This window comes from Macaca nemestrina, chromosome 1 (genome assembly GCF_043159975.1).
Source record: "Macaca nemestrina isolate mMacNem1 chromosome 1, mMacNem.hap1, whole genome shotgun sequence".
In the NCBI taxonomy this organism is placed as follows: domain Eukaryota; kingdom Metazoa; phylum Chordata; class Mammalia; order Primates; family Cercopithecidae; genus Macaca; species Macaca nemestrina.
In genome coordinates, this window is record NC_092125.1 from 112,928,082 (window position 1) to 112,954,677 (window position 26,596).

Below are 26,596 nucleotides of genomic sequence, written 5' to 3' on the forward strand. Positions count from 1 at the left end.
TATATAATCACGTAATTCAAACAGGAGCTGCCGTTTACTTGCAGACCTCTTAAGTGACAGTGTTTGGTCTGGGGGTAGGTACGGGTCACAAGTTGCTGGGACAATTCTATATTCGTCCTCCTTAGCTCAGTGTCTGGAATAGAATTAGGCACTCGATAGAATTGTTTAAGAACGAATGGACACAAACCTTTAACTATTGCTTCATTTGATCTCACTTGCAAAATTTCTGCAACTGTGTGACTGCTGTAATGGAAAATCTTATCCTGTTTAGGCAGCTTAATATAAGTTGATTTAGATATGTGCATTTCACGATTTCTTTGATAAGTTTCAAGAATTTGCTGGCAGCTGTAACAATGACATTCAAGGCTTATGTTTACTTTTTTTTTTCCTAGTACAACGTTTACAAACACCAAGAATTTTATCCATTTCACAGGTGGTTGTCAGATTTAGGGCAAAGGACATACGTGGGCTTTATAAATTTTAAAGTTCGGTACAAATGTTTGCTGATACTCCTGTTTAATTAAATGTAAAATAGTTGAGAACCTTCCATGTACTCACCGATCACAGTGTTAACCATTATTACACAGTACTATATTGCTCCAAGAATCAAAGGGCAGCAGCTCAAAGACAACACTTAGATGTGAATGAGATGAAGCTGATCAAGTCAGAAGGAAAAGGAACTCAGATGCCAGAGTTCCCAAGGTCTGAATAGTGGGCAGTTTCAGAGACAACTCTAGTTTTCTCCTGATGGCTGAAATTATTAGCGGCCTAAGATCACTATCCTTTTCCTGGAATCAATTGTGTTTGAAGGGTGCCAGAGTCATCTAGTGTGTTTAGAAAGGATAAAAGTAAGAGGTGTGAGTATGAATGTTGTTGTTCCAAGAAATAATTGCTCCAGGGTGACTCCATGCTTTTATTAGTTTTTTGGGGTGTGTGTGTGAGTGTTTTGGTTGTAAGTAACAAACTAACTCAAAGTAGCCTAAGCAGGTAAAAGAGGGAATTTGTTATAAAGAAGCAATAGTGTCTGAATGGCAAGAATGTGTATGGGCCTTGGGAAGAGCCTAGAGTCAGGAACTGAAAAAAGATTTGGATTCTTACTCCGAATTTGCTTCTCGGCACACACCTACTACATTCTTCTCTCTCTGCTTCTCTAATCAACATGGCAGTCTGTATCTTTAGTTAAAATATTTGTATCATGAATTCCCCATTACTCAAATGACCATCATTTGAGGCTGTGGAGAAGGCATGTCCTTGTTGAGTGGGAGAAAGGGAAATTAGAACAACTTATATCTATGGGCTATTTTAAATGTAAAGTACTATGATTCTACTAACTTAAACTCCCATATACACAAGGATTCACTTCCATTTCACTTTCTGTCTCTGTTAATAGTACAATTGTATATATTTTTTGTCTTATTTATTCTAGTCCTTCATCTTTAATGTGGAGTCAATCACTAGGTCTTACTGGGTTTTGGTCTCAAAAGTCTATCGTTAAATAATATTAGTTTTCTTAGTAGCATAATTCACAATTGCAAAGATGTGGAACCAACCTAAGTGCCCGTCAACTAATGAGCGGATAAAGAAAATGTGATACACACACACACACACACACACACACACACACACACACCATGGAATACTACCCAGCCATAAAAAAGAGTGAAATAATGTCTTTGCAGTAACTTGGATGGAGCTGGAGGCCATTATGCTAAGTGAAGTAACTGAGGAGTGGAAAACCAAAAATCATATGTTCTCACTTAAGTGGGAGCTAAGCTTTGAGTACACAAAAGTATACAGAGTGATATAATGGACTTTAGAGACTTAGAAGGGGGAGGGTGTGAAGGGACCTAGGGATAAAAAACTACTTTTTAAGTATAATGTACGCAACTCGGGTGATGGGTGCACTAAAATCTCAGCATTCACCACTATATTATTCATCTATGTAACAAAAACCCACTTGTAACCCAAAAGCTCTTGAAATAAAAATCTTTTTAATAAAGAAAATGCCACACAAAAAGAATATTAGTTTTCTTCTAATGCTGAAGGCCAATATAAAAGGTAACAAAAGTCTGAGCTCTTTAGTTAATGGGTACAAGTTAAGACAGAATCACATCAGGATCTGAAGTTGAACCTGAGCTCAAATCCTGTTCCCATCACTGTGAGCTCTCTGAGGCTTTCCTCTCAACTACAAACTGGAGATACAATACTAAACAAGCTTACTGGGTTGCTTAATTAATATCTAGAATATACTTAACAGTGTTTCTATTAATGTGAGAACTAACTGTAAGCACTTAGTAAAGAGTAGTCATTATTAAGTAATGATAAATAAAAGCATTTGTATGATTCTTGTTTTAGCTTATGAAACCCTTGCACCTAGATTTTCTCATCTAATATTCATTAAAACCCTGAAAGGCCGATAATATCCCCACTGTAGAGATGGGGACACCAAAAAACAAAGAGATGGGAACACCTAGATATATAAGAGATCCTAGCTTTTTTTTTTTTTTTTTTTTTTTTCTCTGTCACCGGGGCTGGAGTGCAGTGGGGCAACCTCGGCTCACTGCAAGCTCCGCCTCCCGGATTTACCCCATTCAACTGCCTCAGCCTCCCAAGTAGCTGGGACCACAGATGCCCGCCACCGCGCCCGACTAATTTTTGTATTTTTAGTGGAGACGGGGTTTCATCCTGTTAGCCAGGATGGTCTTGATCTCCTGACCTCGTGATCTGCCCGCCTCGGCCTCCCAAAGTGCTGGGATTACAGGCGTGAGCCACCGCGCCCGGCCTGATCCTAGCTTTTTGTAGGCTGACTGACCTAGGTGGTAAAAGATGTCCTGTACTTGTTCATTTATTCACACATACAACAAATATTTATTGACTTCTTACCATAAACTATTTAAGGAGCCTAGTGGGGATGCCGCATAAACAAACAAGCAAAAATAGACAAAAATCTTTGTCCAGAAATACATATAGAAAATTTTATAGAATATATAACATAGAAAATAGAAAAAAATATGAAACTAGCCTAATTTTCAGGGTTTTCCTTTTTTTACATACCTTTCATGGTTAACGGTTAATGGTTAATGGGGAGTACCCATTAACTCCCACCCTCCTTCCCAGCTCTCTCCCAAGACTTAGTTTCAAGAACTAGAAAATTCTGATTCAGCTTGGGTGCAATGCCCGTCAAAGGGCGAGGCTTATTCGAAGCCCCAAATTCAGAAAAGCCGGCCAGATCTTGGAAGTTTAAGAAGGTGGAAGGCAGATCGCGGAACCAGTGTTCTGATGGTTGTGGTTCTCTGAGGGAAGCCAATTCTGGGGACCGGTAGTGGAAAGCTCTTGCGCTGTTTCCGGCCACCTCAGCGGGAAGCGGAGACGCAAGCAGCTGGATCTCCGGTAACTGAGACATAGGGAATAACTGTTGTCGCGGCGGAGGAAGTGAGGACGACACCAACGGCCTTCCGGGCCAGTGTTGGATCCCTGTAATTTGTGAAGATGGTGTTGCTAACAATGATCGCCCGAGTGGCGGACGGGCTCCCGCTGGCCGCCTCGATGCAGGAGGACGAACAGGTGAGCTGCTTACTAGATCCCCGCGACCCCAAGTCTGCCAGCGCGCTTTGCCCTCAGCATCGCATTCCTTCCTAGGGCCGAGAGACCTCTGTGACTTCTCGGGCACTCCCGACCTCTCTGAAGTGCTATTTTATCTTTTGGTGTGGGAAAGACTACCGGTGAGAGGAATCTTTCCTGAAGGAGGAGTTCAGATTTTTGTGTTACCTGTTTCTCTTTAGAAAAACGCTCTGGAGAAGTGATAGCTTTGGTTGATTGTGATCACCCAGTGTTCTTTGACTCTTTAGGGACTGTTAAAAATCAGGATTTCTAATTTTCTGCTGCTAATAGGACTGCTGACGGATAAATCCTGGGACAAATCAGCCAAGTTCTTCAACTCTATAACGTAGCACCTGATCCTTGACCTAGCTTGCTGACGTCTTTTGAAAGTGGGTGAGGTAATATTGCCACATAAAAGCACTTGTTAAAGTTCAGTACAGCACATTCTTTCAGGATTATTCCCAGTTCCCACCTTCTCCAATATGCCGTACCACATTCCTGCAATACATTGTAACTTATTTTTTTGTCTTTCAATAACTTGAGTTTCCTAGCGGGCAAACGACGGATCTTAATCATCTCTGTTATTCATACCTTTTACAATGGCTGCTTTATGCTAGTAGGTGCTCAAAAATATATTGAATTGATTAAAAACAGCAATAACTCCAGGCGTCTTAAAAGAAAGCTGTTTTGTGTTTTAGAATCACAGTGGAAATTTCTGAAGACAAATTTCTGGAGCAAGCTTGGGAGGTTCTGAAGACAAAACTGACAATGGAATTTATATAATTTGTTTAAAGTGATCAATTTTATTTTACTTTTTCATACAGTCTAAGTAGTGTTTTAAAACCTTGAGCCTTAAAAAAAGATGAGATATAGAAAAAATAGGTTGCACATTTCTTCTGTTGGACTTTTCATTCATATATTAATGCAAAAAAAATTTTACTGAGCACATCAAATGTACCAGGTATAGTGTTAATGCAGGGGGTTAGAGTACACAGTCTCTACCTTTGTGGAGCTTACAGTCTAGTGGAAAAATCAGATAACCAATATACTATTAAAATGTAGTTTAACTGCTAAGGAGAAGGAAGAGGGTTTTGTCGAACATGGAAAATGTATCTAAGTTGGTTTTAGGAAATGAGGAAAGTCTTCCCAGAAGGTATGACATTAAGGTAACAGTAGGATCCAGTAGTAAGGAACTATTCTCTTTAGTTATATGCCTTTTTAGGTTTGATTTGGAAATGTATTTACTTTCACTTTTAGGAGAGTGGTGATACAGATAATCAAGTTGCAGGTCATGCTAAGTGAAATATATTCTATTCATTTCATAAAAACAAAGTCTAATCTTTGAAATAAACTGTGAACAATTTAACATACCCTGATTTGCTAATGTGAAATGTTCTTCAGGAATATTCTAGGACCATCCTGCAGAAGGAATGTAATTGTTCCAGTGAACCTAGGAATATGATTTGAACAAAGTAGATAGTGTAGGGAAATATCCTTGAAGGATGTGTAGTTTGACTAAAAAATAGTTTTCCTATAGTGGGTGGGTGTGTGTTGGGAGTAGCAGGGATGGAATCTGGTCAATTTTTAAACTATGGCATTGAATTCCAGTGTGGGCAAAGAATACAAAGTGAACTGGAAAGTCTACTTAATATTAGTGGCCCCTACTCTCTAACGTGATACTTTTTGAAAATTAATTGATTTATTGTTTTTTAATTCTAAATTTGGTATTGATTTCATATTGGTTTATCAAGATGGATTGCTTTGTTTAATTGACAAGGAAAGAAATTTTACACACAAATATTTTTGTGATTGTAGTGCCATAATATTTTCCTTTAGGAGTTTTGACTTTGAATAATAAAGTTTGCCTAAACTTTTAATGTCTGTAAAAATCTGAATCTTAGACTTAATTTACTATTTTAATAGTATACATAACATTTATAAAAGTGCCTACTACATACCAAACACTGTGCTAAGCCTATAAAGTGCATTTTTAAATTTAATCCTCATACTACCATATTAGAATAGGTACTATTAAAATCTCCAATTATAGATAAGGAAGCTCTGAGGTTTAGAGAGGATAGATCGCTTGCCTAAATTCACACAGCTAATAAGTGGCATAATGAAATTTTTCATCAGGGTTTGTCACCTTGGCACTGTTGACATTTGGGGATGGATAATTCTTTGTTCTTGGGAACTGTCCTGTATATTGTGTGGGAGGTCCAGCAATATCCCTGGCCTCTACCCTCTAGATGCCAGTAGTACCACCACCCTTCCCCACTTCGTTTGTTTGTGTGGCAACAAAAATATTTCTAGACATTGCTAAATGCCCCATGGGGGCAAAATCACCCCGACTGAGATCCAGTGATTTTTATTAAGTATTGTCTGAGTCGACTAGAGCTTTAGTGCCTAACCACTGTACTTTACTGCCTTGTTCTAAGGCCTTTTCATGATGCCTTAACCTCTTAGGAGTCCAGGAATCACTTTTTAATAAACAGGTATCTCAACCAAACAGTTTTATATTTAAGCACCTTAATTGTCCAGGCCAAATAATTCAATGTATCTTCATTTTTGTTTGTTTTTGTTTTCTTATCAGTGTACTTTCAATATTTATACTGATAATAGTTATCATATTTTAGGTATTTACTGGGTGCCTGTACAACCTGCCGTATTACCGAAGATGGACAGTTATTCAGATAATACAATAGAGAGTAAAATTTACAAAATAATATAGACAGAGTATTTTATACAGGGTGTTTCCTCTGGGTTTAAGTGAAAATTTAGACTTAGGGCAGGAAGAGAGATGAGCTTTTCTTCTCAAATGTGGACTCCCTAACTGATATCCTATTTATCTTTTTTCTTCGTTCCTTTTATGGTATGTTTCTCCTTTTAGGATTTTTGCAATTTCTTTATCTACCTTTCTGGTCTGCCTCAAAATTATTGTATTTTCTTTCATTTTCCTCTGGCATCGTGAAGGGCAGTCCAGACTTGAAGAAAGTGTTAGATCTAACCAAATAGGCAGCAGGAAGCTCTAGGAAAGCAGATAACATGTACAGTTAAATAGTCTCACGCTCTGAATCACTGAGGGTTGATTAATCCACTTACTGTAATTGCTTTTAGAGGAAAGTAGTTGATTCTTGGTGCTGCTGGTCTTGGACCAGCTGAGTTCAGTGGGTATTTAAAAATGATAAGAGCTATGAAGGCAAAAGTTATTATTTGATACAACTAGTTGTTCAGCAGTCCCAGATGACAGCACCGAAAAGTATTGTGGTTGTGTGTCAAGTTACTACCTTCTACCTTTTGTAATATATAGATCCAGATCCTAAATTTGCTATTGGATAACCTCAAATTTGTTTCACAGTTTTTCCAATTATTCCGATCCACTGCATTATTGGATTACTAATAGATATCTTATAATTATATCATATACAAATTTCATTAATCTTTTCTAGATGAAGTAGAAAACAGAATGAGGACATCTAAATATTTTTAGGTGGACTGGCTAACTGTTGGCCCTTTGTGACTTTGATCTTGAAAGCAAACTAAAGGTCAGTATGTAAAACAGTGGTTATGTTGTTTTGTGAGATCTAGATCAGAGCAGCCCCATGGTTTCTTGAGCATTTCCAATGAATTAGAATTACATAGTAAGACTTCACCTAAAAGTTGGATCTACTATTGAAACAATTTCAGTTATAGAGTTAGGATAGCATAATGCTTAGGAGTAGGGGGTCCAGGGCCAGATTGCCTGCTTTCAGATCCTAGTTCCTCCCTTTTTAGCTTAGAGTCTAAAAAGTTTGACTTCTCAAGTAAAAAATTGGCCTAATAATTCTGATCACCTCATGAAGATTAAACGAGTTAAATAATGTAAAGTGTTCAGAACAGTGCCTGGCAGAAAGTGAACACTTAATAATTTCATATGATCATTTCTGAAGAATCTTGTCTAATTCCATCTTGCCTTTCTTTTTTTTTTTTTTTTTTTTTTTTGAGATGGAGTCTCACTCTGTTTCCCAGGCTGGAGTACAGTGGTGGAATATCGGCTTACTGCAACCTCCGCTCCCCAGGTTTAAACGATTTTCCTGCCTCAGCATCCTGAGTAGCTGGGATTACAGGCGCCTGCCACCACACCTGGCTAATTTTTGTATTTTTGGTTGAGACGGTGTTTCAGCATCTTGGCCAGGCTGGGCTTGAACTCCTGACCTCGTGATCCACTTGCCTTGGCCTCCCAAAGTACTGGGGTTACAGGCGTGATCCCCCATGCCTGGCCTCATCTTGCCTTTCTTAAAAGTTCACAGATCAGAATTGCATATAATCAATACACTGGATGCAAATACATAATGAATGAATGATTTTTCACATTACAAAATTAATTTGTGCATATTAGAGAAAGGTCAGTAAATACATAAAAGCAAAATGACCAAAATGTTAACAGTGTGTATTAGCTATAATCTGTACTCGAATTATATCCATTTTGGTGGATGACCTTAAACATATGTATGTGTATATAACATTAAATAATAGATAATATCGTAAGACTGTTTCACCTAATTTTTTCCACTTAACAGTGTTTAATGAATATTTTCTCATATCATTAAACTCTGTACATCATTGTTTTAATGGCTGCATAGTATTCCATTATATGAATATGCCAGAAAGAGTACTGTTTAACCAAGAAGATTGTGCTAGCATTGTGTTCTCAAGGATGGTAATGCTAACTGAACCAGCACGGTAAGATGTTGGTTGGCATACCATAATCCCTATAAGTGCATCCCCAGTGTTGTATATTGGCAGTCTTTACATTGCTGTTTGCAAATTCCTGAACTTGTAGAATGCTTTTGGCCAGTTTCTTATTAGGTGATACAGTTGTTAGTCTTTCTCTCAGGTTACAGTAATGTTTACAGTGCCTCTTGTAAAGTCAAAGGATTTGTACCAATCTGAGTGACAATTTTTTCCATGTTTCTTCAACTAGTCCTTTTAAGCAAAGAACTTATATTTAACACCAGTGGTTGCAATTATGTAAAAAATACTGATGTCACAGCCCCACCTCCAAGATGCTGACTTAATTGGTTTGGTGGTAGAGACTGGGCATAAGTAGTTTTATTTTTGAGATTCCCCAAGTGATTCTATTGTGAAGCCAAGGTTGAAAATCACAGATCTATGTTGATATTCTTTCTTGGCACTTTAGTAGCATTCCCAACATTATTTGCATCCCTTTTATCTACTCTTGTGGGTTCAGATCTCTTCAGAATGGCACTGGGGAAACAAAAAGATTGGTAAGTACCATTCAAATTTAGGAAAATAGAATATTGTGCACTAGTTCTTATTGGCTAAAAGTATATGACAGTATTCACTCTTATTGGCTGACCATATAAGTAGTACTGTTTAATATGATAATTTCAATATAATTATTATAAAGTAGTTTAATATACAAAACTGTACATATATACATACAGACATACATATGTTACTATAGAACTATTTCTCAAATACGTAGCAAATATATGTCAATAAAACAAATCATTGCCGTAACAGTGGTATTAAGATAAATCTACAAACTAATACCTCAACTGGACTCTGCCTATCTCCCCTGGTTCACCTCATGCTTATTCACCTTCTTACTCATATTGAAATTTCCAGTTCACCATTTTTATATATAGCTTAGAATCTTATTATCCTGTAATTGTACATTTGTTGATCTGCCGCTTTATCATTTTATTATTGCTTCCTTGTTTTTACTATCAACTTATTAGTATACTATCTACAATTTTAAGATATCACTTTGTACTTTATCAAAGTTAGAGCTCAGATCCTGGGAGACCCTAGCATAAATACTTTTCTACTTAAATATTTAGTTATTAAACATCTGCCAAAGGGAGGCTATTCTTTCTATGTAAAATAAATAATTCCAAAATAGAATTATGTCTTTGCATCACATGGCAGTGTCTTAGTCTGGGTTACTATAACAAAATACCATAAACTAGGTGGCTTGTAAACAACAGAAATTGATTTTTCTAGTTCTGCAAGGTGAAGATCAAGCACCAGCAGATTTGGTGACTATTGAGGGCCTATTCCTGGTTCACAGATGTCACCTTCTGGCTGTTTCCTCACATGGTAGATGGAGCAAGCTAGCCCTCTGGGGTCTCTTTTATAAAGGTACTAATCGCATTCTGGAGGGCTCTACCCTCATGACTTAATCCCCTCCCAAAGGTCCCACTTATTCATACCATCACTTTGAGGGGTTAGGATTTCAACATGAATTTTTTGGGGGATACCAGCAAACATTCAGACCATAACTGGATAGCTGGCAGAAAGCTCCCCTTCCCCACATGTGGATGGATAAACAATGTCTATTTGCTTCCCATTCTTCAGGCATTTCCTTTCCCTGTTGGATCTAGTAGATTATTGATGCATGGTTGTCTTCTTTTGAAATGACACTGCTATTTTTCCAATAGATTTGCCCCCTTTTTTAAAAGAATAATTGTAAAATCAGTTAGAAATTGTTCAGGAAAATATTACCAGTAATTATAACATCTGAATGCTGTTATTTTCATTTTTGTCTGCATATATCCCTCGATATTCAAACTTTTGCTGTCCAAACTTGGGAACCAAATAGATTTATTCAGTAAAGAATATCTGACATCCTAGTCTTTGTGTCTACTCTTGGTCATTTTTACCTAATTGCAGTCAAAGTGTTCATAATAATTTGCAGTTATGAGTACACACATTTAGTTTTGTTTAAATGCTCAAAACTGTGACACTTGTGGAAGGTTCTCCTGGATATTCCAACATAAAAATGAAATTCATCAATCTTGTTTCTGGGATTTCCCCTGAATATAGCACATGCTGTATGGTTCTGTGCCAGTAACTGCAAATGAAATGGGTTAGGAGGAGAGTATTGTCCTAACAGTGGAAAGAATACTGGATTGAAAGTTAAGAGTTCTAAGTATATTTGAGGTATATGCTTTTGCTTCTTAGCAAATAACAAATGCAGTCATCTTGAAGAAGTAGGGGTTAGGTCTTCCTCTGTACTCTGAAAGTAGGTTGTCTTTCTTTCATTAAAATGAATCTTACTTACCTGTAAATGAAGGACCTCATTCAGAGTGTCCTCATAATATGATGTTTCTCACTAATTGATAACAGCTTTTTGTGGAAAATTCTTAAATGAAGGTGTCTTCTTTCAGTCTGGCCGGGACCTTCAACAGTATCAGAGTCAGGCTAAGCAACTCTTTCGGAAGTTGAATGAACAGTCCCCTACCAGATGTACCTTGGAAGCAGGAGCCATGACTTTTCAGTGAGTATAATCTTGATTTCTTTATGATCATTTAAGTGTGAAATACAGTAACAGAATGCCTGATAAAAATAATAATTTTTTAAAAGTAAAGATTACTTTAAAACGTAGTCTTTTGGGAGAAGCAACTTCTCTGGCTCTAATTCTACAAAACGGACATCTTGTTTGTTTTTTTCAACATGTTTACAGTAATTTAACCTGTTAACATGTGTCTAATGAATGCTGTGCCCATCATGCAATAACAGATAACTTCTTGCTTTAGGACTGTCTTGGAGCCAGATATGTGTGGGTTAATCCCCTTGCTCAAACATTTCCTAACAGTGTAACTTTGAGCAGCTCACATAACTTCTCTCAGCCTCAGTTTCCTCTATAAAGTAGTGAAAATAAACATAGGAGGTGTGAGAGGTTTGTGGGGGAATCCACCTGTATTATTTAGCATCTTGTCTGACAGACATGGGAAGAGTCAATAAATATTAGTTACCTTATTTTGAAAAAAGAAAATTATAGAAGAGAAGAGCATTTTAATCAGTGGTTATAGACAATGATATAGCTGATAAAGGACTCAAAGGAACATTATTGGATTTTAAATTGTCTACAAATAATTGGTATTTAATGTTTAATACATGCCAAGTTTAGAGCTGACAAAATAAGAAGGATTAAAAAGGAAAAGAGTACAGGAGCATCAGAGGAAAATAAAAACGGATTAGCTAAATAATCTTTACTATTTTAAGGACTTAGATAGTAAGGTAACTTAGGCCAGGGAGGAAGCTGCTATGTTTACTTTTAAAAACAAAAATTACCTACAAAAGACAAGTAAAAAGTACATCAAAACAAAAATAAAACCCTAGGCAATTGGCTAAGAAAATGTTGGACATTATGTTTTATAAAGTATTAATTTTTATAATATCTGAAATATTTTCTAGAACTCTAATTTTTAACACCAAAAATATAGTCACTTAATATCTAGTATCCTCCTTTTCACCATGGTTTAGGGAACAAAGACCTAAGAAAGTTCTCATGGAATTGAGAGAGATTTTCTTCTGCCTGATTCCTTTAGACATTCATAATCTCATAACATCCTTTATTTCCATGCAAGAGCTATTAAGGGTTTATTCTTTGTCAGCCCTTATATTGAGTCCTGCATTTAATGTCCCTACCTTTTTTGTTTGTTTGTTTGTTTGTTTGTTTGTTTGTTTGAGACGGAGTCTCGCTCTGTCGCCCAGGCTGGAGTGCAGTAGTGCAATCTCAGCTCACTGCAAGCTCCGCCTCCTGGGTTCACGCCATTCTCCTGCCTCAGCCTCCCAAGTAGCTGGGACTACAGGCGCCCGGCCGGTTTTTTGTATTTTTAGTAGAGACGGGGCCGTGGTCTTGATCTCCTGACCTTGTGATCCGCCCGCCTCGGCCTCCCAAAGTGCTGGGATTACAGGCGTGAGCCGCCGCGCCCGGCATGCCCCTATCTTTTAATGCTGTTCTCTTAGTACAGAGAGAGATACACGCAAACAAGTATACTATAATGTCTTAAATGAAAAGGTGCTGTAAATTAGATTTAAATGAAATGTTTTGGGAACAGAGAGAAGGAAGGAACAAATTCCCATTTGTTGGGGGTAAGTTCGAAGAAACGGGACAGAGGAGGGGAGTATATATAAAGAAGTTTCACAGAAAAAATAATGGTAGAATTGAACATAAGAAAATGAACAGGATTTCTCCAGGTACATAAAAGAGCATTAATGGTTAGAAAAAACAATATAAGCAGAAGTCCACAAATATCTAAAGAACCTAGCATGTTGGAAAACAGTCCGCCATTTGGATTACTAAAATATATGATAGAATGTTGCTTACACTTGTTTTGAAAGGCTGTAAATATAAAACCATGGAGTATGATTTTATTTTGTAGGTATTAGGGAACCCTTAGAGTTTGTAAGCAGGGTAATATGGCCATCTGTAGTCTCTGGGAATAAAACTGATGGTATAGAAGATGGTGTAGACTAAAAGCAAAGAGACCAGTTAATTCAGATGCCCAAGCAAGGAATAAGACAGCTATATTATTAACATTATTTTAAGGGGCCTGATAGATCATATAATAGTCTTTATCCTTTATGGAGCCCTAGGATGCCTCAGGAGCCACATAGAAAGGGCAAGGATGGGAGTATATATAATGCTTTGGGCCCCTAAACTCCTCCTTATGTTTTAAAATTTTTCCTTTTATTTTCAGTGGACATGTAATAATTACACATATTTATAGGATATGGAGTGTATTTCAATACACATATACAATGTGTAATCAAATCAGAGTAGCATATTCATCACCTCAAATATTTATTATTTCTTTGTGAACATTCAAAATTCCCTCTTGTAGCTTTTTGAAAATATGCAGTAAGATATAGCTAGCCATATTCACCCTACAGTTCTGCAGAACACCAGAACTCATTCTTCCTATCCAGTTGTGTTTTTTATCCATTAACTTGCCTCTGCCCATCCTTCCCTTCTGTCTACCTTTCCCCACTTCTAATACCCACAGTTCTATTCTCTACTTCCATGAGCTCAAAAGTTTTTTTTGGCTCCTACATATGAATGAGAACATGCCATATTTATCTTTCTGTGCATGACTGATTTTACTTAACGTAATGTCCTCCAGATTTATCCATGTTGCTGCTAATGATAGAAATTCATTCTGTTTTATGGCTGAATAGTATTCCATGGTGTGTGTGTATGTGTATGTGTGTAAAAAACACTTTTTAAATCCATTATTCTGTTGATGGACATTTCTCTTGATTATCTATCCATAGATACTATGAATGGTGCTGCAGTAAACATGGGGTTCAGATAAGTTTTTAACATAATGAGTTTTTTTCCTTTGGAGAAATACCCAGCAGTGGGGTTGCTAGATTGTATGGTAGTTCTGTTTTTAGTTTTTTGAGAAACCTCCACACTGTTTTCCATAGTGTATAAAAGTTCTCTTTTCTCTTCATCCTCATCAGCATTTATTGACTTTTGTCTTTTTAATAGACATTTTAACTGGGGTGAAATAATATGTCATTGTGGTTTTTATTTATATTTACCTGAAGATGAGTGATGTTGAGCATTTTTTCATATACTTGGCCATTCGCATGTCTTCTTTTGAGAAATGCCAATTCTGTTCCTTGCCTACTTTTTAATTGAATTATTTTTGGTTTTCCCGTTGAGTTGTTTGAGTTCCTTGTATATTCTGGATATTAGTTCCTCATCAGATGAATGAAACTAGATCCCTATCTCATCATATACAAAAATCAACTTAAAGTAGACTAAAGACTTAAACATAAGACCCTAAACTATAAAACTACTAGAAGAAAACATAGGGGAAATGCTTCAGGACATGAGCCTGGGCAAAGACTGTATGGCACAGACTTCAAAGCACAGGCAACAGAAAAGAAAGTAGACAAATGGGACTGTATTAAACTAAAAGCTTCTGCACAGCAAAGGAAACAACACAGTGAAGAGACAACCTGCACAATGGGAGAAAATATTTGCAAACTCCTACTTAAACTAAAGAACTTCTGATTTTATCTGATACATACATTGGCCTTCTGAATATAAGTTTTGCTTATTATATATACATATTACATATATAAATATATATATTTGTGTGTGTGTGTGTATACTATGGCTAAAAAGAAGTTGGAAAACCACTTAGTAGCCTAACATTTTTCTAAGAGTTTCTCAGATGTATAATCATATAGCCCCTTCCAGAGTGCGTGGGAACTCATTATCACAAAAGAAAGTCAGTTTCATTGTTGAAAAGTTTCATTTGATTACAGAGTTCTCCTGGACTGGAAATTAAGGAGTGTTAATTAGTCTTGTACCCAGTAAACATTGTCATTAACCTTACATTTCTATCCACAGAAATTTCCAGATCTACTGTTTTTCTTTGTGGCTGGAAAGAGTTTAAATATTTGTATGCTAGTTTACCATGTAGAATCAAAGGGTGGATGGAGTCACAACTGTGAATTTTTCAAGAAAAAGTCTTAAGTATTAAACAAAAAATAACCCCATTTAAAAAATGGACAAAAGACATGAGCAGACATTTCTCAAAACATACTAGAGGCCAACAAACTAATGAAAAAGTGCACATCACTAATTATTGGAGAAATGCAAATCAAAACCACAATAAGATACCATCTCACAACAGTCACAGGGCGTCATTAAAAAGTCAAAAAACAACAGACGCTGGTGAGGCTGTGGAGAAAAGGGAATTGCTTATACACTGTTTGTGGGAATGTAAATTCAGCCACTGAGGAAAGCAGTTTAGAGATTTCTCAAAGAACTTAAAACAGAACTACCATTAGATCCAGCAAACCCATTAATGGGTTTATATCCAAAAGGAAACAGATCTTTCTACCAAAAATCATGCATTTGCATGTTCATTGCAGCACTATTCACAATAGCAAAGATACCAACCTAGGTAAATATTAGTGGTGGATTGGATAAAGAAAATGTAGTACGTATACAGTTTGGAATACTGTGCAGTCATAAAAAGGAATGAAATCATGTCCTTTGCAGCAACATGGATGGAGCTGGAAGTCATTACCTAAGTGAATTAATGCAGGAGCAGAAAACTAAATACTGTATGTTCTCACTTATAAGTTTATAAGCTAAACATTGGGCACTCATGGACATAAATATACTGAGGACTTACTAGAAGAGGAGGGAAGTAGGGGGCAGGGGTTGAAAAACTATTGGGTACTATGCTTAGTACTTGGGTGACAGGATTGTTCATACCCCAAACCTCGGCATTATGCAATATAATATACTCAGGTAACAAACCCGCACATACACATCCTCAAGCTAAAATAAAAGTTTAAAATGTTAGTTGAAGGATTGTGTAGTGGGCTGGGTGCAGTGGCTCACACCTGTAATCCCAGCACTTTGGGAGACTGAGGCAGGTGGATCGCTTGAGGTCAGGAGTTTCAGACCAGCCTTGCCAAAATGGTGAAACCCCATCTCTACTAAAAATACAAAAATTAGCTGGGTGTGGTGGTGGGTGCCTGTAATCCTAGCCGTTTGTGAAGCTGAGGCACGAGAATCGCCTGAACCGGGGAGGCAGAGGTTGCTGTAACTGAGATCATGCCACTGCACTCCAACCTGGGTAATCTGGGTGATGGAAAGAGACCCTGTCTCAAAAAAAAAAAAAAAAAAAGATTATCTAATGGATGAAAAAATATAATAAATATGTCTAAATACTCCTTTTAGAATATATGTCTAATAGGCCGGGCGCAGTGGCTCACGCCTGTAATCCCAGCACTTTGGGAGGCTGAGGCGAGCGGATCACGAGGTCGAGAGATCAAGACCATCCTGGCTAACACGGTGAAACCCCGTCTCTACTAAAAATACAAAAAATTAGCCAGGCGTGGTAGTGGCGGGCACCTGTAGTCCTAGCAGTAGCTGAGACAGGAGAATGGCGTGAACCCACAGGAGGCGGAGCTTGCAGTGAGCCGAGATCACGCCACTACATTCCAGCCTGGGTGTAGTGATGCACACCTGTAGTCCCAGCTGCTCGGGAGGCTGAGGCAGGAGAATGGCTTGAACCTGGGAGGCGGAGGTTGCAGTGAGCCGAGATCGGGCCACTGCACTCCAGCTGGGGCGACAGAGTGAGACTCTCTCAAAAAAAAACACAAAAAACAAAAACAAAAACAAAAAAAGAATATACGTCTAATAATGGGAAGATGTTTGCTTTCTGATTCCAGGGATTTGTGATTTTAAATTGACTTTCTCATTTAGCCAGCCTTAAAATGTTTAGGCTAGATTTTTTAAAAGTTTGCATGGTACAGAGATTCTGCTTTAACCTGTTGTCAGTACTGTTACTTTACAGACAACTTCGTCTTGCTTTTTATGTCTCACCAGCTACATTATTGAGCAGGGGGTGTGTTATTTGGTTTTATGTGAAGCTGCCTTCCCTAAGAAGTTGGCTTTTGCCTACCTAGAAGATTTGCACTCAGAATTTGATGAACAGCATGGGAAGAAGGTGCCCACTGTGTCCCGACCCTATTCCTTTATTGAATTTGGTAAGTTTTTGCCCCTCACTTCTCTCTATCAAGGGAGCAAACAGTATGGAGAAGCTGTTTGTTACACTGCTATAATATTGATATATTTTTTTCTGATGTTTACTTGTTGAAGTTTTAGCTTCTGCTCCCTTTTCCATTCCACTTCTTTTTGTCTTTTTGAGTGACTAAGGCTTCCTTCTAAAAAGTAATTTTCTCTAGTCTTTTGATCTTTTCCCCATAGAAATTGTTGCCTTTTGCCCTTTTCTGTTATTTGGTTTGATTCTGCATTAGAGTCACATGTGACAGAAACTGTGCCTAAAAATCTACTTGATTGGCATATAATGGCTAAGTTCTTCTTTACCCCAGTCTGCAGACTCACAGTCATAATAAGGCTCATTTTTGGAGATCAGAATTGGGAAATCAGAAAGATTGGTGTTTTGTTTCTTTTAGTAGAGTAAGATCCTCTAATTAAAAAACAAAACAAGACAAAGACATAGAAGATACATGGTATTCATGGTCTTGGAGTATAATATTTACTACATTCAGGAATAGTGAGCATAGGTGTCTGTATTTGTACAAGATTTATAGAAAGACTAGTCACCTCAGACCTGGTAAAGTATCTCATTGTAAGGGATCAAAGGAAATGTCCTAAGTACAATAAGTACAGGAAGTGAGAACAAGTAGAATCAGGCTATATTGCTGCAATTTTTAGTTAAAAGAGAAATTAGTTTTACTGTCTTAGAATTTCTGAAGTGTTTCAGGTTTGCTAGATAAATGGGTCATCTTGCTTTGGAAAAACACTGTAGTGTTTCATAACTGTACACTGTCCAAGTGCTGCTTTATATAATGTCCAGTTTTTCAAATTTTGTTTTTGTAGGCAGTAATAGTCCCGTAAACCTCCCTCAAAAATAAGACAAATGTATCACAGTCATACAGGAAATAGATGGCACACCCAAATTAGCTTAAGGGATTATATACAAAGATATGAATAGGCTGTAGGATAATTACAAGGTACAGTAACCTCGGACCAGTAGCATACTGGTTGTTATCATCCCTAGGCCTGAATATATAAGGGGAAGGAGCAGTTTCTGAAACTGAAAAGGAGAAAATTTCTAGAGAAGCCCAACTTGAGAGGAGCAGTAACTTTTGGTAGAGGGATACTTCCAGAAGAAGGATACTCGCTTCTCTGAAAGAAGCCAGGGGAATAAATACCCTGACATCACTGTCTGTTCTCCTTCTTCGCTACTGTTGGGGCTTCTTCATTGCCTGAACCTAACTGGCACAGGGCAAGGAGTCTGTTGAGGCATTTCATCCCAGTCAGCTTCCCAGTGCAGAAAGCAAGGTGCAGGAGGGCAGAGAGGAGATCTAAAGAGGCAATGAAAGGGGTACAGCACACTTAAATTAAGATTTTTGACAAAAGTTGAAAATATCTTTAATAGTAAGTCATTCTTCTTATAGTTTTAAGAAATACTGATATGAGCAAAAGATAGATGAGACTTCAGTTTTTATTTATTTATTTAGAGAGACAGTCTCGCTCTATCGCCCAGGCTGGAGTGCAGTGGCATGATCTCGGCTCACTGCAACCTCTGCCTCCTAGGTTCAAGTGATTCTTGTGCCTCAGCCTCCTGAATAGCTGGGACTAGAGGTGCATGCCGCCATGCCCAGCTAGCTAATTTCGGTATTTTTGGTGGAGACGGGAGTTTTGCCTTGTTGGCCAGGCTGGTCTCGAATTCCTGGCCTCAAGTGATCTACCTACCTTGGCCTCCCAAAATGCTGGGATTTACAGGTATGAGACACGGTGCCCGGCCGAGACTTCAGTTCAGTTTTATATTGGTATTTTGGAAATCTCCCTATTACATATTTGCTTTACATGAGGTTTTAGAATGGAATGAAACTGGGAATGTATATTAGGGAAAATACTTTAAAGTAATGTTTCTCAGCTCTTTAATGATCATGAACCCTTTTGCCATGTTAGGCTGTAATAATGCTAGAGTGTTACCAGCATCCTTTTAAGGAATGTATAGAGTTAAGTAACCCTAAGGATCCTCAGAATACTGTTTGAAAATTTCTGTTTTCAAGAAAGGCTTACTATAGTGGGTCTTAATTTCTCTAAGGCTTCTGATAGCAGCCTTATATAGCAAATACTTCTAATTCAAAGGAAATTCAAAGGACATTTCTCCTGAATGGTCATCTAGTTATACGTTTACATCTTACAAATGAAGAAATCAAAAGCCTAGGTTTTGATATTCAACCAAGAGTTTGGTTAACCATGGACAGTGGCAAATCCAGGCATAAACTCAGAACTGTTTTTGTTTTTGTTTTTTTTGTTTTTTTTTTTTTGAGGGAGAGTCTCACTCTGTCACCCAGGCTAAAGTGCGGGGGTGTGATCTCGGCTCACTGCAACCTCTGCCTCCCAAGTTCAAGTGATTCTCCTGGCTCCGCCTCCCGAGTAGCTGAGATTATAGGTGTGTGCCACCACACCCGGCTAACTTTTTGTGTTTTTAGTAGAGACAGGGTTTCACTGTGTTAGCCAGGAAGGTCTCGATCTCCTGACCTCATGATCCTCCTGCCTTGGCCTCCCAAAGTGCTGGGATTACAGGCGTGAGCCACCGCGCCCAGCCAACTCAGAACTTTTAATTTCCTACCTCAGTACTTCGATGGCCGTGAAAGAAATTGTTCATGGTCACTTTTCTTCATCATTCTAGATACTTTCATTCAAAAAACCAAGAAGCTCTACATTGACAGTCGTGCTCGAAGAAACCTAGGCTCCATCAACACTGAATTGCAAGATGTGCAGAGGATCATGGTGGCCAATATTGAAGAAGTGTTACAACGAGGAGAAGCACTCTCAGGTATCTAAAAGCAATGAGTCTTATGAAGAAATGGTTCTCATTCCATAGACAAGGATAGCTCATTTTGCAGTGCCTTTTATGCTGTTAGATTCTACCTAGGACTGTTAAGAATTTGTCTCCCAGAAGTACATTACATTACAGTGCTTCCAATATGATATGTTTTTTTCCTAGCGTGATTAATTTTTGTTGAGTTGGAACAGTGTAAAGGACTCATCCATATTAGAGGCAATGATTATTTCTAAGATATTCACAAAATTCAGTAAATTATATAAACACTTGTATAAGTTAAGGGAAATGAAAAGAATGAGAGAAAATTGTCAACGATTTATTGCAGTGGTTTTTAGAGTAGTCTCTTTGGGAGACTTTACTGCTGCCACATCAATCTTTATAAAATGCCATTTTCATCAAGGCATTCCTCTCTGAAAAACTTTCAAATCTGGGACTACAAGATAAGATCCAGTCTGACTTATTTTTCCATCAGTCAGCCATTGTTATTGAGAGCTTGTTATTTGTAGGGCATTGTGCTCTATATATGGAAAATAAGGATGCAAATGTCTGTCATTCTCTAGTTCACAAACATTCTGCTGCAGCCACGCCAGCTTCTGCACTATCCTTAGTGGTCTATTCTGCCTTAATGCTGGACCTGTTCTATAAGACGTGCATAAGAACTGCCTCTTTAAAGAAGCCTTCTCTGATCCTTATAGCCTGTATCACATTAATCTCTTCTGTACTTTAAACTCCTAAAGCACTTAGTAATACAATGTTTTTGAAACATATTACATACATGTGTGTTTACTTAATTTACCTTTATTAAATACCTAACTTACATATTAAACATATATTAATATATATTAAATATACTTTAATATATATTAAATATATTTCCATATAACAAATATATATTTCGTATATTTAAATATTTATATTAATGCAGGTAAACATATTTGGATAACTAAATATTTTTATATAATTTCATATATTTATTTATTTATTTATTTATTTATTTATTATTTTTTTTTTTTGAGACGGAGTCTCACGCTGTTGCCCAGGCTGGAGTGCAGTGGCGCGATCTCGGCTCACTGCAAGCTCCGCCTCCTGGGTTCCCGCCATTCTCCTGCCTCAGCCTCCTGAGTAGCTGGGACTACAGGCGCCCGCCACCGCGCCCGGCTAATTTTTTGTATTTATAGTAGAGACGGGGTTTCACTGTGGTCTCGATCTCCTGACCTTGTGATCCGCCCCCCTCGGCCTCCCAAAGTGCTGGGATTACAGGCTTGAGCCACCGCGCCCGGCCTAATTTCATATATTTATTTTTTTGAGACAGAGTCTTGTTCTGTTGCCCAGGCTGGAGTACAGTGGCACGATCTTGGCTCACTGCAACCTCCACCTCCTGGGTTCAAGCAATCCTCTCACCTTATCCTCCTGAGCAGCTGGGGCTACAGGCGTGTACCACCATGCCTGGCTAATTTTTTTATTTTTTTAGTAGAGATGGGGTTTTGCCATGCTGTCCAGGCTGATCTCAAACTCCAGGGCTCAAGCAATCCAACCACTTCAGCTTCCCAAAGTGCTGGGATTACAGGCATGAGCCACCACACCCAGCCCTTCATATAATTTTAAAAGTGTAGGTAATTAGGTAAAATTAGGTTAAAAGTATATGTATATTTACCTGATATTTAAATATTGCCTAAGTGTTTAATGTGGACATGTAAGCTCTTTAAATACAGTGTTTATGTATTTTATATCTGTTTCACATACTTCTTATATATCGCCCATAGTAATGGTCACAAATAGGTTCCTTAATAAGTATTTTTTAATTCAGCCATGCTATATATTCATTAGTAAATGAGTTTTCTTTTATTATGAACTACAAACTTTAACTTTTTTGTGAGTAGTGAGCAGTTATTCATTTACCTTCACACTCTTTAAATATCAAATTTCGAGTGAGTGAGTGTGTAAGTTTTTGTCATACAGACTTGCAATTCCTATATGGGATAAAGTAGACTAGCACAGGAATTTTTCTTGTATCACTCATGCAAGACTCTAAATTCCTTAAAGGCAGGGATCATGTACATTTTGATCATTGTTGTATCCTCAGCACTTCACAGGGTGCCTGTAACATTAATATTTGTTAAATGACTTCTCTAAGCAATAGCTTTATCTTTATGTTATCCTGTATTTCAAAATGTTCATATATAAATTCTCTCAACTATGACTTGTTTCACATGGTCTAATAATTGTTCCTCTGCTGAGTTATTCTCAGCAGATTTAGATTTATTGAGCACTAACTATATACCAGGCCCTGTTCTAGGCATTCAGGATATAGCAGCAAACACAATAATTTAGAATCCCTCTCCAGTGGAGTGTATATTCTTGTAGATTCTGTAAAAAGATGCCCTGTGCATTGTCATGGTTATTTCTCAGTCCCTGACTCTTTTTTCCTGGATAGATGTTTTTCTTACTCATGTGATCAGTTGCTAATTCAGACGTGGCTGTCATGCTTGTGTTATTAAGTAACGCCATGTTTCCCAATCAAAACCAGTCTCTATTAAGCAACCCCAAATATTCCAAAAGCATTCTTTAAGGAAGAAACAATCAGATTGCAAAATAGTTTTTCTGAAATTTAAAGAAGTGAAAAGTTTGATCAGAATTTATTATGTCAAATGGAGAGTTTGTGTTTATTATTCAAATATGCCCTATATTTTAATCTGGTCTAGCTTGTGTCTATCTGGCTATTTCTCTAAGTGCTTAGTTAACTGTTATAAGAAGGTAACATTACAAATGTCCTTGGGGGTGAAAAAACTTGCCAGAAAATGCTAAAAAGCTTAATTTACTTGGGTTTTTTTGGTAGTACTTATTGTATTTTAGTTACAACTTTCCTGTGTCTATTGAAATATAAATCCTGATAGCTACTTCATAGTAGTCTTTACTTTGGGGTTTAGGAGTCATCATTGAAATATAGCTTAAGACTGTGTTTGGTTAGTTGAATTTTCTGATTATCTGAGTTTGTTTTACATAGATTATCATTATTGTTTTTCAAAATATAAGAGAATATGATTCAGACCATTAGAAGATTATGAAGATAGTAATTATTAACATGTAACAATTATTATAATTTATCATGTGTAGGCACTGTTGCTCACTTTACAGGCAATCTCATGTACATACAACCTTATGACATAGTTACTATTATTATCCCCATTTTATAGATAAAGAAACTAGGTTTTAAATCGGTTACATGTCTTGACCAATGTCACATAACTAGTACAGGTGATATCTGCACCAAAGAGTCTGAGGCCAGAACCTGTACTTCTAACCACCTTACTATATAGCCTCAAAAATTCAGACATAATCTGATCTGATAATTTTAAACTGTATTATAGATTTTACAGTGTTTCAGGATCATCAATTAGTATATGCAATGTTAGTCTTAAAAATAAAAATGATGATTTAAGATTCATGGTTGTTGCAATGCTGCTCATTTTGGTTATTTTTAATACCTTAATACTTTTGGCAAAATACTTCCAGGGACTAATTAATGTTTTCCTTTTTTCCTCTTTGACAGCATTGGATTCAAAGGCTAACAATTTGTCCAGTCTGTCCAAGAAATACCGCCAGGATGCGAAGTACTTGAACATGCGTTCCACTTATGCCAAACTTGCAGCAGTAGCTGTATTTTTCATCATGTTAATAGTGTATGTCCGATTCTGGTGGCTGTGAAATAATGAATACAGTCACTGGTAAGGGAGAACCTAGAACCCAGTAGGTGTATATTTTCAGGAAACTGAGCTCACAGAGATGTGTATTAGAATCCAAGTGGAACTTCTGCCTCTAAAGACCTTGAAAGAAAAGAGACGTCCTGAAAATGAAAGGTTACACCTCATTTAATGAAGCTTAACCCTATGTAGAAAGTCTGTTTCAGGGGCAGAGGCTTTCTCTGGGTGCTAAGCCATATATGTTAGGGAACAGTAGATTGTTATTTCGTTTTTTCCCTCCCAGTGCATTTTAAAAACAGCACTGACTGGGGCATTCTCATTCTCTAATGGAGCCATCAATGAGATTTAGTCAACCTGTACTAGCAACATTCTGAAATTCCTTCAAAGAAGGCAGTCCTTTGGGAAGGTTTTTTTTTTTTTTTTTGACTCTAATCAACATTCCTTTTGTTGGTGACATTTGTGATTTTCAATAATCTGAGTTTTTGATGGCCTTTTAAACAAGACTCCAGTATGTGAAGGTTAATTGCTGTGCTCCACAGATCTTGTCTATTGGCCCCAGTAGAAAGTTAACCTTTGTTGTTTTCCTTTTATAATTTGCTTATTGCACAATTGCTTTAGGGTTAAGTGAATTATATTAAGATACCTTGAAATTATAGCACTCTTCGATTAAGAAGCTACAATGTTTCTCTCATTTACTCCTTAAACAAAAGACTTAAATTAGTTTGGGTCATTATTACTTTTATTTTGCAGCATTTGGTTTGTACTAGTGTAAGAGCAAGTATAGGATATAGATGAAGCCCCTGGCTTCATGAGAAGAAAGGAAGGCCCAGGTTATATGTACAGCTTTCTCCTGCCCCTTCTTTACTTTCTCTACCACAATTTTCTCCACTGTTTGTTTTCCTCCTGCCACAATTTGCTAACATTTAAAAAATTTTCCTGCACCTAGTAGTTTCGTGTCCTGTAGACATCCTCTTAGGACATTCTCAAATTTCAAAATAAAAAATATTCATTTATGTAGTTAATTAAATTTAAAGTTTTTGCAGATCAGCTACTCAAACTACTAAATACATTTACCTAAGAAAAAGTCTCTGAGAGCACTTCACTCCTGTTTTGGTTCATGTAAATTCTCTGAGAATGTTCTAGAGATAGATAACTCATTTATAGTGGTTTCTATTAACTAATTAAAGTACCCATGATTTTTTCCTTTTCTGCTCAGGGATGATGGGGATTTCCTTTTACCTTCTGAGGTAGAATTTTTTAATGGGGAAAATAGGCCTTTTAAATATTATCGCAAGGGTCTGCAATATAACGTAAAACTCCTGTACATACTGCAGATATTTCTTTAAATTGTACAGGAAAATGAGCGAACTTTTTATTTCTTAATATCTTTGGCGAAAACTTTAACCAGTAAGCAATTTTATAACCCTGAGGGATCCTCAGAGATACTATCCTGATTCCTGGTAAGGAAAAAAAATATTATTTCCTTATAACAAGGCAAGGAGGAATGCTATTTTATTCCTGATAATTTATAGAACTAGAATATTTTTTTTCTTTTATGGACCTAAATCTGCCAATTGGGAATTTTGTGCATGCAATATGAAGTTACCTTTTATAGATAATAAGTGCTTTTAAGTCCCTGAAAGGCTCCTGCCTAAGTAATGATGATGTTGATAATAAAAGCCTTTGAAAGGCTGAAAACCTAAATAGTGGTACCATAGTATTTGGAGCTTCTATAGGAGTGGAGAGGGGCAGCTCATTGTTGAGAGTTGCATGCTGCAACCTAATGGTCAGCAATGAAATAAATACTTCTAGAATATTCACTTCAGTGTGAAGTTTTATTATCTAGTTAATTTATCTACATATATCCTTTGTAGATACATTTCTCTCTAATCTTGTTGGGCTAATTAATAAAGGGATGGGGTAAATGTCAACAAAGGAAAAAGAAAGTGGTTTAAGATCAGGGTGGCAGAAAAATTAGAGAACAAGGATATCATAACGTGGCTCCTGGTTTTCTTTATAAGAGGCAGTGGGAAGATCTGACTAGATGAAATGTATCAGCAACCAAAGTGGCATCTAAAATAGAGTGGGATAAATACTGTATGGGGTTATTGGAGGCACATTAAGAAAGGACACCTAACTTATTTTGGGAAGAAGTATGGTAAGAGAAGACTTTCTAGAGAAGGAGAATGGGGCATTCTAGGAAGAGTCAGTGGCATGCGCAAAGGCATGCATAAAGACAGCGAGGCATATTTTGGAAATGTAACAGCTCGGTTCAGCTTAGCCCATAGGGTAAGCACAGACAACAGAGGAGACTTGAGGAATGAGAACTAGATTGGTACACTATCATAAAGGGACTTGTCTACCATGCTGAGGATTTTAGACTATCTTAATGGCAGTGGCAAAGGATGGCATCAGATTTATAGTTTCAAGTGATCATATAGGCCTTGGCATAAAAGATATATTAGGGAGGAAGCCTAGAAGTAGGGAGATGAAAATAAGGAGCCATCAAAAGCAGAATGAAACTTAGGCAGATTTCAAGTAATTTTCAAGAAAGATGTGATCAGAGGCACCAGATAATAACTATTACATAACACTTTCTTTGTTAGGAGCTTATTTCTCACACTGACCAAACCTTTTGAAGTAAGTACTCTTCACACCACTATATAAATAAACTTTACAAAGGATTCTGCTTTGAGACATGAGAGAGTTAAGTAATTTGCCCAAAGTCACAGAGTTAGAAAGTCATAGAGCTAAGATTAGAACCTAGGCAGTTTGGCTCCAGAGTCTGTGCTCTTACCCTATATTACCACCAAGAGGTCAAATAAATACCAAAAAATGTATTTTCGAATTTAACAACGAGGAACTTAATCATACAGGCAGAAGTAATTCCAGAGCACTGGGGACAGAAGCCAGATTGTCATATGGGTTAAAGAGTGTGTAAACCACTAGGAAGTAAAGACATAGAACTACTCTCACAAGAGAAATAACTTTTCTGGTTATTATGACACTGAACTTCATGGCTTGTTTTAATTAAGACATCTTACAAGTGTCAAAATTTGGAAATATTTGGACACTGTATACACTCTGGTTATTTAAATGTCTGACAATGGTTCTTGAGCATTTCAAGAAACCTTT

The 26,596-nt window shown here is 37.2% G+C and overlaps 1 protein-coding gene and 1 long non-coding RNA gene across 2 annotated transcripts; both read left to right on the forward strand.

Annotated features, from left to right (window-relative positions):
- The first annotated feature begins 3,336 nt into the window (after nt 1-3,336).
- Nucleotides 3,337-25,281, forward strand: LOC105479058 (SEC22 homolog B, vesicle trafficking protein). Its single transcript, XM_011736855.3, has 5 exons — nt 3,337-3,564; nt 10,776-10,885; nt 16,760-16,920; nt 19,605-19,751; nt 23,311-25,281. The coding sequence occupies exons 1-5, from the start codon at nt 3,490-3,492 to the stop codon at nt 23,463-23,465; spliced, it is 648 nt and encodes a 215-aa protein (XP_011735157.1). The 5' UTR covers nt 3,337-3,489; the 3' UTR covers nt 23,466-25,281.
- LOC139356362 (uncharacterized) lies at nt 3,571-10,769 on the forward strand. The gene is made up of 3 exons (XR_011608125.1): nt 3,571-4,216; nt 7,050-7,145; nt 9,610-10,769. It is a non-coding gene; the product is annotated as an uncharacterized lncRNA (long non-coding RNA).
- Nucleotides 25,282-26,596: the final 1,315 nt, after the last annotated feature.